The following is an 18726-nucleotide window of genomic DNA, read 5'->3' as shown; positions in this document are numbered from 1 at the left end:
TGTGTATAGCAAGCAGCAAGCTGTGTCATTTTGTCCATTAGGATCAAATGAACAGTGATATTTCCTTGAAAAATAAACTTTACAATATTGCTAGCTCCATCTTGTCATTTTGGAGACTCATCTCAATTTAACTAGGCTTTTGCAGGTAAGGTTTTGGCAAAGAAGCTTTTTGATCCGGAGAGCTTGGAAATACAAGGCAACATGCACTTTCTAGTACTCCAACCCCTCCCTCCCTCCCTCCCTCCCTCCCTCCCTCCCTCCCTCCCTCCCTCCTTTCTTTCTTTCTTTCTTTCTTTCTTTCTTTCTTTCTTTCTTTCTTTCTTTCTTTCTTTCGACAGGTTGCTCTGCGTAACAGCCCTGTAGATCAGGTTGGTCTTGAACTCACAGAGATACCTGCCTCTGCCAGTCCAGTGCATGGAACAGGTATATGCCACCACACCTGTACCCCCATCCCCCAAATTTCTTAATTCCCATAAAACTTAGCTCCAGTAACTCACTAACTCCCAGACTGCTGTGTACATGCGAATTTCTCAAGGAGCTTGCTAAAAATACAAAGCCCTAGGTAGTAGCATCCCGAGAAAGCAGGTTGCCATCCAAATACTTCTAGAGTAAATGCCTTCTAAACACCAGATTTTGAAGGAGGGCATGGGCTGAGGAGTAGGGAAAGTAGAAGCCTCTGGGCTCTGTAGACCCACACAACAAAGTGCCAGAGACAACAGGGCCTTTTTCAGCAGAGCCATTCAGGGAGCGGATGTATGGAAGGATCTAGCGCTATTATTAAGTCCATTGATGCGTTTTTGGTAATAGCCACCTTTTAAAATCTAGCTTGCAGCTGTGGTAGGAACCAAGGGTGTCTTTCTTTTTTTTTAAATTAATCATCCCATTTGTTTACTTCTCAAATGATATCACTCTTCCCTGATACCCCTCCACAAACCCCCTTCACATCTGCCCTCTTCCCCTCCCCTTTGCCTCTATGAGGGTGCTCCCTCATCCACCCACCCACTCCAGCCCCACCACTACAGCATCTCCCTACACTGTGGCATCAAACCTCCACAGGACAAAGGGCCTTCCCTCCTATTGCTCTCAGGCAAGGCCATCCTCTGCTACATATGTGTCTGGAACCATGGGTCCCTCCCCTCCTTGGTTGATCTAGTCCTTGGGATCACTGGGTGGTCTGGCCAGCCGACATTGTTCTTCCTTTGGGGTTGCAATCCCTCTCCACTCCTCCAGTCCTTCCCCAGGTCCCTCACTGGGTCCCCAAGTTCAGTCTGACGGTTGGCTCCATTGGTTGGTTGCTGGCCCAACCTTCTAAGGAACAGTCACACCAGGTTCCTGTCAGCAAGTGCCTCTTGGCAACAGCAACAGTGTGTGTGTGTGTGTGTGTGTGTGTGTGTTGGGGGTAGAAGTTGGTGTCTCCAAACAGGATGGATTCCCAGGTAGGGCAGTTTCTGGATGGCCCTTCCTTCAGTTTCTGCTCTGTTTTTTTGTCCCTGTTATTCCTTTGGACAGGAACCTTTCTGGGTTAAAAACTTTGAGATGGGTGGGTAGCATCATTCCTCAAATGGGGGACATGCCTATCTCCTGAAGGTGGTCTCTACAGGTTCTCTTTCCTTTTCCTTGTACACATTTCTACTAAAGTGATTCCCGTTGGGTCCAGGGAGCCTCTTGCTTCTGTGGCATCTGGAACCCTCCAGTGGCTATCCTCAGTTCCTCATCTCTCACTACTACATATTTTTATTCAATTTCCTGACCTTCTGTAGCTCTCTCCCTTCCCCTCTAGCACCTGATCCTGCCCCTTTATTTCCTCCCTCTCCTCTCTCCTTCCCAGATCTCCCTTCCCTCCTCCTCCCACAATGATCCAGTTCTTTCCTCAATGCAGGACTGAAGCATCCACACCCTGGTCTTCCTTCCTCCATATGGTCTGTGGGTTGAATCATGGGCATTGTTGAGCTTTTGGGCTAATATCCACTTATCAGTGAGTACATACCAATGCGTGTTCTTTTGTGTCTGGGTTACCTCACTCAGGATGATTTTCTAGTTCCATCCATTTGCCTGTGAATTTCATAAATTCATTGTTTTTAATAGCTGAGTAGTACTCCATTGTGTAAAAGTATCACATTATCTGTATCCATTCTTCTGTTGAGGGACATCTGGGTTGTTTCCAGCTTCTGGCTATTATAAATATGGCTGCTAGAACATAGTGGAGCATGTGTCCACTATGTTGAAGCATCTTTTGGGTATATGCCCAGTAGTGATATAGCTGGGTCTTCAGGTAGAACTATTTCCAGTTTTCTCATGAACTGCCAGATTGATTTCCAAAGTAGTTTTACCAGCTTGCAATCCCACCAGCAATGGAGGAGTGTTCCTCTTCCTCCACATCCTTGCCAGTATCTGCTGTTACCTGCCTTTTTTATCTTGAAAGACCCCCGAAGAGGGGAGACCCTCACTCAAGTCTCAGGATGACGTGACCTGACCGCCCCCCCCCCCCAAGAACTCACGAGAGACTATCCTTGCTGTAATCGCATGAGGTTTATTGACAGGAACTAGCGCACTGGGGTTGACTCGTTTCCCACATGGGTAGAGGAGTTCGACCCTGAGTAGCTGGAAAAGGGAAAACTTAAAGGAAAAACCATAACCCAAGGGGGTAGGGATGGCGTCATTGGAAAATACCAGTGAAAAATCACAAGGGGAAACTCCCTGCTTCTCAAGATTGTTCTCAAGATTTTAATCTAACTTTTGTGGTCGGCCAGTTCTTGAACAGGGTCACTGAACCAGCTAACCTACATTCTTGGTGCTAGGGGGTCTGAATTTTTCTTGGTCTTTCAATCTTAGCCATTCTGATTGGTATGAGGTGGAATCTCAGGGTTGTTTTGATTTGCATTTCCATGATAACTAAGAATGTTTAACATTTCTTTAAGTGCTTCTCAGCCATTCGAGATTCCTCAGTTGAGAATTCTCTGTTTAGCTCTGTACCCCATTTTTAATAGGGTTTTATTTGGTTCTCTGGAGTCCAGCTTCTTGAGTTCTTCGTATATTTTGGATATTAGCTCTGTATTAGATGTAGGGTTGGTAAAGATCTTTTCCCAATCAGTGTGTTGCTGTTTTGTCCTATTGACAGTGTCCTTTGCTTTACAGAAGCTTTGCAATTTTATAAAGTCGCATTTGTCGATTGTTGATCTTAGAGCCTAAGCCACTGATTTTCTGTTCAGGAAAATTTCCCCTGTGCCCATGTGTTCGAGACTCTTCCCCACTTTCTTTCTATTAGTTTCAGTTTGTCTCATTTTATGTGGAGATCCTTGATCCACTTGGATTTGAGCTTTTGACAAGGAGATAAGAATGGATTGATTTGTATTCTTTTGCATGCTGACCAACAGTTGAACCAGCACCATTTGTTGAAAATGCCATCTTTTTTCCACTGGATGGTTTTAGCTTTTTTGTCAAAGATCAAGTGACTATAGGTGTGTGGGTTCATTTGTGGGTCTTCAATTCTATTCCATTGGTCAACCTGCCTGTCTCTGTACCAATAACACAAGGTTTTTTGTTTTTTTTTTTTCTTGTTTTTTTCATTATTGCTCTGTAGTATATCTTGAGGTCAGGAATGGTGATTCTCCCAGAAGTTCTTTTATTGTTGAGAATAGTTTTGGCTATCCTGGGTTTTTTGTTATTCCAAATGAATTTGAGAATCGCTCTTTTTAACTCTATAAAGAATTGAGTTGGAATTTTGGTGGGGATTGTATTGAATCTGTAGATTGCTTTTGGTAAGATGGCCATTTTGACTATATTAATCCTGCCAATCCATGAGCATGGGAGATCTTTCTATCTTCTGAGGTCTTCTTCAATTTCTTTCTTCAGGGACTTGAAGTTCTTGTCATAAAGATCTTTCACTTGCTTGGTTAGAGTTACACCAAGATATTTTATATTATTTGTGACTATTGTAAAGAGTGTCGTTTCCTTAATTTCTTTCTTAGCCCATTTATCCTTTGAGTATAGTAAGGCTACTGATAGAGTTAATTTTATATCCAGCCACTTTGCTGAAGTTGTTTATCAGCTGTAGGAGTTGTCTGGTAGAATTTTTGGGGTCACTTATGTATACTATCTTATCATCTGCAAATAGTGATATATTGACTTCTTCCTTTCCAATTTGTTTCCCTTTGATCCTTTTGTTGTTGTTGTTGTTGTTGTTGTTGTTGTTGTTGTTGTCTAATTGCTCTGGCTAGAACCTCGAGTGAACCAAGGGTGTCTTATGCAACCATATTTAGCCTTTAAGTAGCTGAGCTTCTCCTGAGAGAGACTGGAGAGGGACTGGACCAGGAATCTAAGAGGTTGTTACAGCCTATTTTCTTTAAAATAAATAAAAAAAAAGTTTGTGTGTGTGTGTGTATGGGTGTTTTCCCTGAATGTATGGATGTGCACATCATACATGCCTTGGAGCCCACCAAGGCCATAAAAGTGGGCTATATCCTCTGAAACTAGAGATGCCAATACCCCTAAGCTGCCACGAGGGCTAGGAACCAAACCTGGATTCTCTACAGAGCAGTGGGGGTGCCCTTAACTGTTAAGCCATCTCTCTAGTCCAGTGTTCTTTTTTTCTTTTAGAACTCTGTTCAGCTCCATACCCTTCCTCTGTCTCTGGAGTTTGGGGAGGGTGCATGTTTCTGCCACAGGAAAAGATGATAATAAGAGGCTATTAAGAGGGGCTACTGGGTGGTTCTTTTGCCCCCCCCCCTTGCTGAATTGTGCATTAAAAACTGTTTTCAGTAGTCTCTGGAATATAGTATCATCTTATTTCCAGCAGGCAGTAGGGAGCGATTGGGCTCAGTGTCTAAGTCTGAGGCATTTGCCTTTCTCCTACTGGTCGTTTCTAACTGGCTGTACACTAAGTGTGTGTGTGTGTGGTGGGGGGTGCTGCAAAGGGAGGCATGATGTGTGTCCATTGGTACAGCCCCTGTTCAGCTCATGATTGGACAGTCACATTGGTGAGATTGATGGGCGTAGCTTCTGATGTTACTAGGAGACACACTCTCACAGAAAGCTTCCTGACCCTCTGGCTTTTCTGTCTTCTTGCTTCTCTTCTGCAATGTCCTCTTAGTAGCTGTATCCATTGGGACTGGGCTCTACAGCTCTGTAGATTCATTGTGGCTTTCTGTAGTGGTCTACATCTGTTGCAAAGAGAAGTTTCCTTGATGAGGGGTGAGGGCCACTTCTTTCCAACAGTAAATTTTGACTATGGATTTTATCAGTCTTTTTATGCTTTGGCTTGAGGAGTTTTTTTCACTTAAAAAAATGGTTCCTTTTTCTTTTGTTTTGTATTGTTTTGGATTTTTGTTTTGTTTTATTTTGTTTTGCTTTTAGACAGGGTTTCTCTGTGTAGCCCTGGCTGTCCTAGACTCCTTTAGACTAGGTTGGCCTCAAACTCTCGGAGCTCTCCCTGCTTCTGACTCTCAAGTATTGGGATTAAAAATGTGCACCCACCACTGCCCAGCTCTTCATTCTTAACAAGGGCAGAAGCACTGAATCTAAGCATTGTAACTATCTTCAGATTCGTATAAAACATTTCTTACATAATACAAAAACTATGTAGTGACTTCTATTGTGTCATCTGTAGGAGTTTTTAGACAGAGGCAAAATGTCCTGAGTTTTGATTTGACTATAGCAGACAGTAAACAGGAAGAGATACATGAGTAAAACATACATATATACATACATACATACATACATACACACACATGTGTGGATGCAAAGGCAGTGACTCCATCTTCTTATTGTTCCCTTTACCAGGCGCTGTTATGTGGTTTACTTGTGACATGTCCTGAGGACCCACTGAAATATTTAGAGCACATGATCCTAGCTATCATTAAAAGAGGTCTGGAAAACCTTCTTTGGTAAGTATTATTTTGAGGAATGATAGGGAAATATTTGGAGGCGAAGACCTTTGTATAGTATCATGATAAGGTCTTGCCAATGAATGTTTCAAATCTGGAGCTTGTTAAGGAATCCCTCCATAAGCTGTTAGGTCCCCAAGATTTAATGGGAACAATATGCTCACTGATTGGCAGTGGGAGAAACACAGTTAGCTCCCATTTGTTGGTTCTAGGACAGAGTGTTTCAAGGCGAGCATGAGAAAAGGGTAGCACACCATTGTGGGGCATTCAGAAAATTTTTGGTAAGGTGATTCTGACCAGCCTCCTCAGGGGAAATTCACCACCCTTCCCCCCAACTCTCCAGAGAATCAGTGACTCCGTATAGAATTACTTCGAAATGGAATTAGTCTTGACCTTCCTTTGTGATTTCATTAAAGGGACATATGCATTGATCCATCTTCATCTTGCTTTGTGATTTTATTAAAGGGACACGTGCATCCATCCATCACTGAAGTCAAGAGTTCGAAGACTGTCTGAAACTTACTTGGATGAACTTTTTGGACTGGATGACCAGCTGGTAATCATGCATTCTCAAACTCACCTTAAGTTCTGATGGAAATGCCCAGATAGAGTTTAGGTTTTATTTGGGGGTGGGGGGGGTGAAGTCAAACTCTTTTTTGAATTAAGGCCACGGAGGAAAGTGAGAGAACAAACACCCCATATTTCTAAGGAGTAGTCAGATACACCCCCCCCACCCCCGCTGCCGTTTCTATTTCTGCCCCCTTTTCTTTTTCTTTTCCTCTCACGTGCAGAAATAGCATCATAAAAGCTGGGTTTAATAGCACATCCTGTAGTCCCAGCTCCTAGGGGGCTGATGCAGGAGGTTGGAGAGACTGAAGTCAACTGGGGCTATATGGCAAGATCCTCTCTCAAAAACAACACAAAAGCTTGAGACCCTTTAAAGCAGGGCACTTTTCTTCCTAGTTACTTCCTTTTGTTTCCACCCTCCACTGTCTGCCTGTCCTTTTGACTAAGGACAAAAGAAGGCATGCTTGTACAGATAAACTCAAAGGTTAATGAGACTGAACTTAAGGCCAGATCTGCTTGTTCCTGAAAGGAGGAGCCTCTGGCAGCAGGTTTGGATCCTTTAAAGAGAACAAGGGGTAAATATACAGGAGATGGAGAATTTTAAAACAGTGTGTGTGTGTTTGTGTGTGTGTGTGTTGGCAAAAGCACATGGAGAGAGAAATATCAACAAAAATTAGATATGATTAGAACAGTGTATGACGTGGTGATCCAGGAATGTGGTCTGTGTAAGTCCAAGCAAAACTTGGGGGACCCTCAGTAAAGTTGGACATTATGGTGCTTTGAGTAGGTATGGCTCCTATAGACTCATGTGTAGAACTCTAGCTCCTTCTCCAGCACCATGTCTGCCTGGATGCTGCGATGCTTTCCATCATGATGATAATGGATGAAACCTCTGAAACTATAAGCCAGCCCCAATTAAATGTTTTATGCATAAGAGTTGTCTTGGTCATGGCATCTCTTCACAATGATAAAACCCTAACTAAAAGAGAAGTTGGTACCAGGGACATTGCTGTGACAGACCTGGCCATGCTTTTATTTGGAGGAATGTGAATTTTGGAGCTTTGTGTTAAGAAAACAGTAGAATGCTTTAAGCAATGCCTAATGGGCCATTCTAGTAGAAACAGGGAAGACAGTAGTGCTGAGGGTGATTTGAATTGTGGAGGCCTGGCTCAAGAGGTATCAGAGGAAAAGGATGTTAATATGTAGCCTAAAGACTGTTCTTGTAGCCCAGCAGTGGTGGCGCATGCCTTTAATCCCAGCACTTGGGAGGCAGAGGCAGGTGGATTTCTGAGTTTGAGGCCAGCCTGGTCTACAGAGTGAGTTTCAGGACAGTCAGGGCAACACAGAGAAACCCTGTCTCAAAAAACAAAAAACAAAAACAAAAACAAAAAAAAACCAAAAAAACCAAACCAAACCAAAAAAGACTGTTCTTGTGATATTTTGGCAAAGAATTTGGGTGCTTTTTGTCCTTGTCCAAAAGTTTGCCTGAGGCTAAAGTAAAGAGTTTGCATTAATTGCATTGACAAAGGACTTCTCAAAATAACCTTGTGTAGACTCTGTCATGTGGTAACTAATGTTAACTCTTATATAGAGTGTTTTGTTGAAAAGGAGCAAGCTAAGGAAAGAATACAAGATACAAAATGTATGGTTCAAGGATCAAAGGGGCACCAGGAAGTAGATTGTAGTTAAATCCTGTGTTCAAAGACATGAAAAGATTAAAGAAATTTAATGGAATTAAGGGAGTAGTGACCTCAGGGCAAGATCCCACCCAGCTAAGCGGTCATCTTGTGAAAAGGAATTGAAGAATGATTTAGGTCCAGGCTTGACAATACATACCGTTTACCCCAGCATGCAGGAGACAGAGGTAGGCAGATATCTGAGTTCAAGGTCAACCTGGTCTACAGAGCAACTTCTAGGACAGCCAAGCTTAGGCAATGAAGGAAACCATTGAAAACAGAAAGCTGATGAAAATGTAATTGAATGAGGGGTCATGTTCATTCCAGACCCAGCAAGCAGCAGAGCTCGGCAGCTTCAGCCACATGGTTCTGGCTTTAGAGTCAAGGATAGAAGAAAGGGCTTATGGAATCTCCCTTTGTGACTAAGGAAAGCCCCTGAGGCAGGCATATGTCGAGGGTGTCCCTGCATGGAGACCCAGAGAGGCATTGTGTGAAATTGTGAAAGTGAAGCCTAGATTGCCTTGGAGATCCCAAGGTGATGGAGACACTAGATACCCACAGAGGAAAACTGCTAACAGGGAGTAGAACCATCCCATGAAAAAGAAGTTTGTTGTAGTCAACAAAAAATGAAAGAAGTTGAGACTTGAAGAGCGTTTTGGCATCAGACATGGAGATGCAGAGTTTGGCGTTTGCCCAGCTGGTTTTCTGTCTTGCTTTGGTCCTGAATTTCCTCACTGGGCTCCCTTCCCACATTTTGGGATAGTAATGTATATGTTGGAAGTATGTGATCTGTTTTTTTTTTTTTTAATTTGACTTTCATAGGATTACAGTTAAGAGATTGCATGAATCTCAAAAGAGACTTTGAATGTTGGACTTTTAAACAAGTTTGCAACCTTTAAAGACTATGAGGACTTTTGAAGTTGTATTAAATGCATTTTGTATAATGCTATGGCTACAAGCCTATGGGAGCCAGGGAGTGGAATGTGGTGATTTGAATAGGTATGGCCCCCAGAGAGACTCTTGTGTTTGAATGCTTGGCCCATAGGAAGTGGCACTACTAGGAGATGTGGCCTTATTGGAATAGGTGTGGCTTTGTTGGAGGAAGTGTGTCACTGTTGGGACTGGTTTTGAGGTCTGCTATACTCAAGCTACACTCAGTGTGACACACAGTCCTCTTCTGCTGCCTTTGATCAAGATGTCAAACTCTCAGCTCCTTCTCCAGCACCGTGCCTGCCTGGATGCTGCCATATTTCTTACCATGATGATAATGGACTAAACCTCTGAAACTATAAGCCTGCCCTAATTAAATGTTTTCTTTTAACAAGACTTGCCTTGGTCCTGGTGTCTCTTCACAATGATAAAACCCTAACTAAGACAGACATTGAAAATTGTAACTGAATATTCAAAGTGGGTTCTGAACCTCAGGAACACAGGATAGGTTATGGGTTAGCCTTGGGTCCTCAGTGTTCTGCAACAGAGAAACCCATGTAGCGGGCTGCGTAGAGGGTTCTGCCAAGTCTGGGCTTACTTGGAGGCCCTGGCACATGGGCCCCATGCATCTGATAGGGATTGATATGCATTATGGTGTCTAAGTAAGAACACTCTATCAGCCACAGAGCTTCGATCTACTAAGGAGTGCAGGTATCTGTAAGCTATGCTCTTGGAGATGTTTGGAGACAATCTCAGGGATTAGGAATGAGGTGTAGGAGATAGGATTCTGGGTCCTCCATTTCCATCTTTTCTCTCTAGAGCAAGTTTGCTTTCAATGTCATTTTGATCGAAAGAAACCTTGCTGTACATATGCTAACATGTTTGAGAAACACTGATGAGGAGAGAGTAAATTTCATGGCCAGTATCAGGATCAAAGAAGACAAAAGATCAGGTTGTGCCAATGTTTATAGAAGTCCCTAGGGAATCTTTAAGCTACTGGGGAGAATTCTAAGAGGCATCAACAATTCAAATCTAAAGCTTTACTGGAAAATGGGCTTGCTGTTTGATATTAAAGTGCAAAGGATAAAATGATGGATGTGGATTCAGACCTTAAAAGGAGCATGGTGATTTGCGAGGTATAGAACACATACTGTGTAAGTTGAGAAAAAAGTAGCTATGAGATTCGACCCTGCAGCAACACTGAGGAAAATACCTGTGCTTAGACAGGAAGCTGTGACTCCAGATGCTCCTGGCTCCTTGATTAGAGAGCTGAGGCTAGGCTGGATACAGACTAATTCATGCCTTCACACTCAGAGAAAAACAGTAAAAATAACAACGTTGAAGAATGAAACACTTGTCCTCTGTGTATTTGACATTTCAAATCAGTATACTAATACTATATTTATTTAAAAGTAATTTCTATTTCTATAATTTTCTGTCTAGCTATAATGGCCAGAAAAGAGGCGTTTAATGATTTCACAAAAATTTGAAGACTATAAACCATTAAAGTTTCTCACATTAATGTTGCTTTGCAGGATTTTACAGTCTTACTACTCAGTTCTGCACAGCAGGGCTGACTATATCTACCTATTTATAAACTATAAATATGTCTTGTCACTTAGAAGAGTTGACATAGGGAACTGAGGAGGGCAAAGGGGTGCTCTTAAAAAGCTCAAATTGGTTTCATAAGACAGTTTAACTGTACAGCCCCAAATGAGAGACTCAACCTCTGTGAGGAGGACTCTAGCCCTACAGACCCAGTGACCATTCCTCAGGAAAGAACAGATCTGTATGGGCCTACTAACTACAAGAGAAGCATACTTTAAAACGGTCTCCTGATGGCAGATGGGAGAGTTGAAACATGACAGGAAAGTCAGAGAATGTCCCACTCAATGTCCCAGTACCTGTCCTGTTAGTTTACCTCCCTTCTGTCCTCCATGTCACATTATTAGAAGCCCATTCATAGGCATTATTTTTAAAATCCTTAAGTGTGTGTCTCTGACATGAAAAGATGTCTTTAGAGAACATAAATGCAATGTCAGGGTAGAGAGAGCATGATGGCAGCTGAGTAAGATCTCTAGGTCTGGTTTTCCCACAGACAAACCAAGTCAGACATCCTTCAAACTACAAAATACCGTCACAAGTGCTGGGGAAGCCATGTCAGAGAGCATGGTGCCAGCTTTCAGTATAACAAATCAGAAGGGGCATTGAAAGCAGGAGGACCACAGTTGCCCATGTAGCCTCCCCTTAGCATCCCCTCCCCAGCCCCAACCTCAAGCAGCTCAGCATATAGGGAGATACCGCCCTCTTTGGCAGAAGACAGAGGCTAACTAACGTACATGCCTTACTTAGACTTAAAAGTCAGCACTAGGAGGCAGAGGCAGGCGAATTTCTGAGTTCAAGGCCAGCCTTGTCTACAAAGTGAGTTCCAGGACAGCCAGGGCTATAATACAGAGAAACCCTGTCTCAAAAAACCAAAACCAACAAAACAACCAAAAAAAAAAAAAAAAAAAAAAAAAACCAAACCCAAAAACAACCAAAAAAAGTCAGCACAAGGTCTGCCTCTGTGCAAGCCAAGGGTTAGGCAACACCCCATAGCTCCTAATGCCCAGATAGTTCCTGTAGACAGGCTGGAGGGTGAGTGCAACCACTCCCCCATCAGGGCTGTGCAAGCAGGGCTTCTCAGAGGACAGTGCGAGGTCTATCATAGTGAGACCCAGCACTCTAAGAGGCTGTAGACCTTATACCCAGGACAAGACTCACCTACAGAGTTTCTCAACTGCCCTAGCATTTGATAGACACTTGTGTGCTGGTGGGTGTTATAAGTGACTGTCCTCTGGGTCAAGTAATTGCTCTCTTGGTACACAGCTGTACCACCCTGGCTGTGCTTGTTGATTGTATGCACTTCCTTCATGGGTGAGTGGGGAGAGTCATGAAACCCTTATCTGACTGTTCATCTGTTCCCTAATTCCTGTTAGAAACAACTCATCCTTAAGTAGCTGGAGTATATAGGCTGGGGAAGACCTATTGATAGATAGTCTATCTATGCAGCTATGAGGATGCCCGTATCCCTACTGGGTAAAAGCTTTTCGGGTGTAACCTGTTGCAGGGGTAAAGGAGGAGTACCCACATTCCTGTAAGTAGTCCTGTCACCTCTGTAAGGAAGCCCAATAAACTCACTGGTTCCTCAGAGTGGGGTTTGGCAGAATTGTGCCTCAGTTTGTTGTTGGGTCCTGAGGAGAAGGAGTAGACATTATTTATTTCCCCCCACCCCAGGAGATTTTAGTGACAGCAGGGCCAACTGGAGTTTTCCCCTTCTCCATTTCCAGCCTTGAAATGAACCTGGGCACAAGCATCCTCCAGAGACCAAGAAGTTCTCTGAAGCTGTGAGTATAGAGAGGGACTATTTCTATCCTCTATTTCTGACACCTGGTAGGATAGCCATTGCCAAGCCAAGGCTCTGGACTTCCCTAGGTAGCAGACAGGGTCCTGCACCTGCTGGCTCACATATGTGCTTGTATCAGCTACATCATAAGCTTTATCATATCCCTGATACTGTACATCCTTGGGCTGAGACTCAGGTGTGACCCAGCTCAGCATCCTAAAATTGCTAAGTTGAAACTGTCTTTACCAACATCAAGCAAAGCACATAGACTCTATTTTCTGGATGTGAGACATAGTAGTAAGCAAAGCTCTTTTCCCTGCAACAGTCTGGATATACCTAATACTGGACAGATCCTTGTGGCTCTCATCTTCAGGCCTTCCTGTAGATAGGGCATCTCTAACAGCTTTAGTGCCAGGGGAAGAAAAACCATCCAGCCTGTTGACTTCTGTACTGGTTCAAAGCCACTGTAGTCCTTGCTATATAGTTCAAGTTTTGGATCACAAGTCTACCCAGAACAGTATAGTACTGGTTTCTCCCCAGCATTGTGCAGTATTGGCAGGCAGTGGGCTTAGGTGGTATGCTAGCTTGTTTTATGTCAGTTTGACTCAATTTGTCTTCTAGAAGAGTGAATCTTAGCCAAGAAAAATCTTTCCATAAGATCTGGCTATAGGCAAGCCTATAGGGCATTTTCTTAATTAGAGATGGATGTGGGAGGGCCCAGCTCATTGTATGCTGCCAGCCCTGGGATGTTGGTCCTGGATTTATAAGAAAGCTGGCTGAGGAAGCCATGGAGAGTGTCTTAGTCGCTGTTCTATTGCTGTGAAGAGACACCATGATCAAGGCAGCTGTGAAGAGACACCATGATCAAGGCAACTCTTGTGAAAGAAAGCATTTAGTTAGGGCTTGCTTTACAGTTTCAGAGGGTTAGTCTGTTGTCATCATGATGGGAGCATGGTGTCACTCATGGCATGGAGCTATAGCTGAGAGCTTCATCCTAATATACAGGCAACAGACAGAGAGAAACACTGTGTGTGTTTTTTGAAACCTCCAGTCCTACCCTTAGTGACACACTTCCTCCAACAAGGTCACACGTTCTAATCTTTCTAATTCTTTTCAAATAGTTACACTTCCTGGTGACTCATCATTTAAATATATGAGACTTTGGGGGCCATTCTTGACAGAAGCCACATAAGAAAAGCTATGGCAAGCAAATATGGCTGCGAGGGGTGCACTCTGGAGAGGCATAGTCCCAAAGACTTTGTCCTAGAATTGCTTTTCAATGTTGATATGCCTTTGCTGCCACTATTACGTAAGTGGCACATTACAATGATTCCTGGGCATCAGCCCACCCTATTGGGCAAATTTCCTGCAGATCCACATGAAGATGAACTTGCATGAAATAATGCTGTCTAGATGAATTAATGACTTTATAGCATTCCTGATTTGATTCAAATAATTTTATGAAGAAAGTTTAAGGAGATGGTTTTAATTGTTTTGCCAGAAAGATGTGATAATGTTAGAATCAAGAATAGAATGTGCCTCCTCTTCATAAAATAATAAGTAAAGGCTGCATAATAAGGAAAACAATGAACTTTCATAAACTGCATTAGGAAGAGGATAGGCTTGGGACAGATTTGTGATATAGGAAAAACACTCATTCTAGGTCAGGTCCAAGGATGAAGTCACAGATATGCACAATGATAAAGCAAGGCCATGTGAAACTGTCGCTTTGAACTTATAATGAGCTTATAGAATAAACCACCGCTTTAAACTTACTATTAACATCCTTCTGTATGTGACTCCTTTTTGTGTAACATTTTATCTGTGAGGGAATTTTATAAAGAATTGTTGTCTAAGATGGTATAAAAAGGCAGGGAGAAAAAAATAGTGTAGTTGTTGGGGCTCTGCTCCATCCATCAAGTGTATATATGTTTGTCTATATGTATATATATATATACACACATACATATATGTATGTAGGCATATGTATATTATGTGAGTATGTATATACACATGTGAAATTGATGAAACAGTTGGCAGGTAGGCAGGCCTGGTCACTGTGTGTGTGCGTGCATGTGTGTATGTGCATGTGTGTGTGTGTGTGTGTGTGTGTGTGTGTGTGTGTGTCTGGAGGCAAAGGCCAACATGTGCCTGCCAAGGAGTAGTAACATTCTATCTGGTGATGAAGAAATAATAAAATAGGAAAAAGTGGATACACACAGCAGAATACTCTTCAATCATGAAAAAAAAAGGAAATTCTTCATTTCCAGAAATATGAATGAAAACAGCATTAAGGGAAACCAGCCAGGCTCAGAAAGATCAGCATCTCATGAGCTCAATAGTAGAACCTAAAAAAATATTGATCTCATAATTTGAGAGTAGAATGGTCATTATCAGAGGCCTGGGAGATTGGGGCTGGAAGATGAAGGAAACAATAGAAAAAGAATGATTAGTGGCCCAGTGACAGTTAGACAGGGTGAGATATGCCAGCAGTAGAAGTGATTATAGGTAACAATGTACCAAGTGTTTTACAAAGCTAGAAGTGCTGGCTTTGCTGGCGTGATGCTCAGCACTAAGACCAACCCCTGGGATCTATGTGGTCGAAGAAGCAGCGTTTTGACTCATGTAAGCTGCACTTTGACTCCCACATAAGAGCTGTGGCATGAACACACACATCATAAATAAGTAAAAATGTAGCGCAATAATTTTAGAAACCTAGAAGGTTTTTAGAAGTTATTACCATGAAGAAGTGGTAAATGTTTGAGGAGATATGTTTAATTGGACGGAAAGATTATCCAGTGTATATTGAGCAAGATATTATACAGTATATCATTAATAATATACTTTTTGTTTATGTGTATCCTTAAAGTAATTGTAAAACAGGAAAACAAGACAGAAGCAATGCCATTGTTTTACATAATTGCAACAATTGTTGAATATCTCCTAGTACTAATTATATCCAGGCATAATTAATTATTCCATTTCTGAGTTTTGCAAATTGTCTAAAAATTGTCTTCTTTTTTTTTTTTTTTTGTTTTGGTTTTTTGAGACATGGTTTCTCTGTGTAGCTCTGGCTGTCCTGGAGCTCACTTTGTAGACCAGGCTGGCCTCAAACTCAGAAATCCGCCTGTCTCTGCCTCCCGAGTGCTGGGATTAAAGGCGTGCGCCACCACCACCCGGCTGTTTGTTTTTAAAGGAGTTTGTTTTTTGTTTTTTGTTTTTTTAGAGTTGAGAATATTGTTTTACAGTACTGACAGGCAAAAATCAGTCCTGACTGTGAGCAACAGACTACAAATGCCTTTTCTTTTCTTTTTGATCCAAGGTCTCATGAGCTTAGACTGGGTTTTTTTTTTTTTTTTTTTTGTCTGTTTTTTGGTTTTTTTTTTTAAAGATTTTTATTTTTTTATTATATGTAGGCACACTGTAGCTGCCTTCAGACACTCCAAAAGAGGGAGTCAGATCTCATTACGGATGGTTGTGAGTCACCATGTGGTTGCTGGGATTTGAACTTGGGACCTTCAGAAGAGCAGTCAGTGCTCTTAACCGCTGAGCCATCTCTCCAGCCCTCAGACTGTTTTTAAACCTGTGTTATAGCTGGGAGTGATCTTGAACCTCTGATCCTCCTGCGTAGGGATTACAGGCATGCGATACTATGGGAATTGGGGGTTTCAGGCACAGATCACAGGGGTTAGAACCTAGGACTTTGTATATGTTGGGCCAATAGTCTACCAACAGAATCGTATCTTCAATTCTGCAATTAAATGCTCATAAATATAGCTGATAATAACAATACCGTAATTGTTTACCTTGAAATGTTTTAAAGTAAGTGGAATGTAACAAGATCTTTCAAAGGTGTGACTCTACTTAGGGCACATTGCAGAAAAACAGGGAGCAGGGTGTGGGATACTGTAGGAGCCAGAGGTGGATAAAGACCAGAATGAAACTGTCTCCTGGACGAGACAGATCTGATGTGCTCATGAAGTCATAGCAGCTGTGGTTGCCTGTATCAGACCTGAGCAGGATCCAGCCAGTCATCTTTACATCAGTGAGGAGGAGTTAGTTTTTTTTAGAGGTATAGCCCCTGGTTCGCTGGCCATGTGCCAGTGGTGGGTTCCACATCCATGCATGTATGAGCAGCGTAAACTGAAATCAATTCAATGGCGTATAAAAGGGGGTACACATGAAGTTGGGAGGGAGGTATGGGGGTGAGTCTGGGAGAAGCAAAGGGTGAATGTGGTCAAAAGGCATTGTACACATGTATGGAGCTTTCAAAGAATTTATGAAAATAAATGAAAAAGACATGATTTCAATAAAAATAGGTGATAGATGTATATAGTGTAATTTCTAAATATGTAAATGGTGTTCATTCCTCCCCTCCTATTCCCAGAGGCAGCTCTGGCCCCAGCTCCTTGCCAGTCTTTTTTCCTCGAACTCAGAAATTCACCTGCCTCTGCCTCCCAAGTGCTGGGATTCAAGGCGTGAGCCACCACGCCTGGTTCTCTTTTCTTTCTTGGCAGGGTCTCCCAGTGTAGTCCTGGCTGGCCTGGAACTCACCACATAGACAGGCTGGCCTTGAACTCACAGAGATTCTCCACCTCCGCAGTGCTGGGGTTTTAGGTGTGTGCTATTGACACTCAGCTTTGCCCTATTTATTTCTAATAGTTTAATTGCTTCTTTACTTTAGGTGACTCCAGAGTTGATGATAAAAGCATGCACATTTTACACTGGACATTTAGTAAAGACACATTTCAGGTAAGAATGTGATTTTACATAGTATTTCTTTTTCTTTGCTTCTTTAGCCCTGCTGTTCTCCATGCATAGGAAAGCCCACTCCAGGCCACCCATGCTTCCAGTACATTTATTGATTTGTTTATATTTGATGAGTTTATACTTAGTAACAACACCTCTTCTCTAAAAATGAACGTGTCAAAAATCCTTGGAGTTGGATATGCTTGGGAACCGAAATTCCTTTTTAAATTTTTTATTTTTTTCAAAACAGAGTTTCACTATGTAGCCCTAGCTAGCCTAAAACTCACTATGTAGACCAGGCTAGCCTCTGACTCATAGAGATCCACCTGCCTCTGGCTCCAGAATACTCGGTTAAAGGCAACACTGCCCGGCCTTTTTAAATTTTTGAAATCATCATTAAAGATGATTCTCTGCATATATTTAAGTTATGATAATAATATTATCCCAAGATGTGGTTATTTTATTAAAAAGGAAATATGACTACCATGTAGCATTTTACCCTCCCTGGCAACTATCAGAAATTCTTCAAGACATATCCCCAATTTACAGGTTTTTTTTCTTGCTGTGATTTTGAGGGGATAAAAGTAATCTCACTTCTTATTCCTCTTAATTTATTTACTATTATATTACCTTAGTTTCAAAGTAATATTTTGAAAGTAGTATCTTTCTTGTATCTTTTGCCTGCAGTGGTTGGAAAAAAGTTGCAATACCTCGTGCAAATCAAGAGGAGATCATGGCTGAAAAAATGGACAAGGCAATAGCACATGACAATTTTAGATGCCAAAAATACATTTTTAATCGCTGGTTCGCCTACACGGTTATGAGTAGAGAAAGACTTATAAGTAAATGTTTCGGCCATAGCAAATAGTGTTGGGGTTTAATTATGAAGTGGGTCAATGACCGAATGGTTAAAAATATGCCTCAAGAATAGGTTTAGTGTTTAGAGAACTGTTATTAAATGGACCAATTCAAAGTACATGTGACAGCGCATGCCCACCAGAACTCAGAACACTGTGACAGAGCAGTGAGTTCAAGGCCAGCCTGGGCTGTAGAGTAAGACCTTGTCATAACAGAGCAAAGCAAAGCAAAACAAAACAAAACACAATAACACAACCTAATGATTTTGTTAGATTCATTTTAAAATATTTTATTGCAATCGAAAGTGCTCACAGTTAAAATCAAATCATATGTGAACTTGCACACACACACATGCATGCATGCATATATAAATAAGTATCTACTGCTGCCTTTTTGGCCTGGTACTGAACCTAGAGCTCTGTACAAACTAAGGGAGCACTCCTCCACAGAGCTTTATCCACACACTCCCTCTTGTTCTTAAGTTTGAGACAAAGTCTTTCTAAGTTGTTCATGTGAGCCTCTCAGTAGCTGAGATCACAAACCTGTACCACCAGGCCCAACTACTTCCAGCTCTTACACACAATACAGAGCCAATAGTGTATACTCATTAGAAACCAACATTGACACAGAAAGCCTGCATTCCTTAGACACATTTCCTTTGATGTGATGTTCCAGGTGA

The 18726-nt window shown here is 42.0% G+C and overlaps 1 protein-coding gene across 6 annotated transcripts in view; it reads left to right on the top strand.

Annotated features, from left to right (window-relative positions):
* Window positions 1-18726, top strand: part of Fbxl13 (F-box and leucine-rich repeat protein 13) — a 161852-nt gene that overhangs the window by 7058 nt on the left and 136068 nt on the right. For 5 of the 6 annotated variants that reach the window (NM_177076.4, NM_001199632.1, XM_006535728.3 and 2 more), the window contains exons 2-5: window positions 5779-5882; window positions 6348-6438; window positions 17125-17192; window positions 17877-18031. In NM_177076.4, coding sequence (NP_796050.2) covers window positions 5779-5882; window positions 6348-6438; window positions 17125-17192; window positions 17877-18031 — 418 coding nt within the window. Of the gene's footprint in view, window positions 1-5778; window positions 5883-6347; window positions 6439-12383; window positions 12442-17124; window positions 17193-17876; window positions 18032-18726 lie in introns of those variants that run through there. The other variant, XM_011249771.3, reaches the window with a different exon arrangement.

The sequence above is a fragment of the Mus musculus genome, chromosome 5, assembly GCF_000001635.26.
Source record: "Mus musculus strain C57BL/6J chromosome 5, GRCm38.p6 C57BL/6J".
Taxonomy (NCBI): domain Eukaryota; kingdom Metazoa; phylum Chordata; class Mammalia; order Rodentia; family Muridae; genus Mus; species Mus musculus.
The sequence above is the reverse complement of the archived record's forward strand: the minus strand, read 5'-3'. Positions and strand labels throughout refer to the sequence as shown.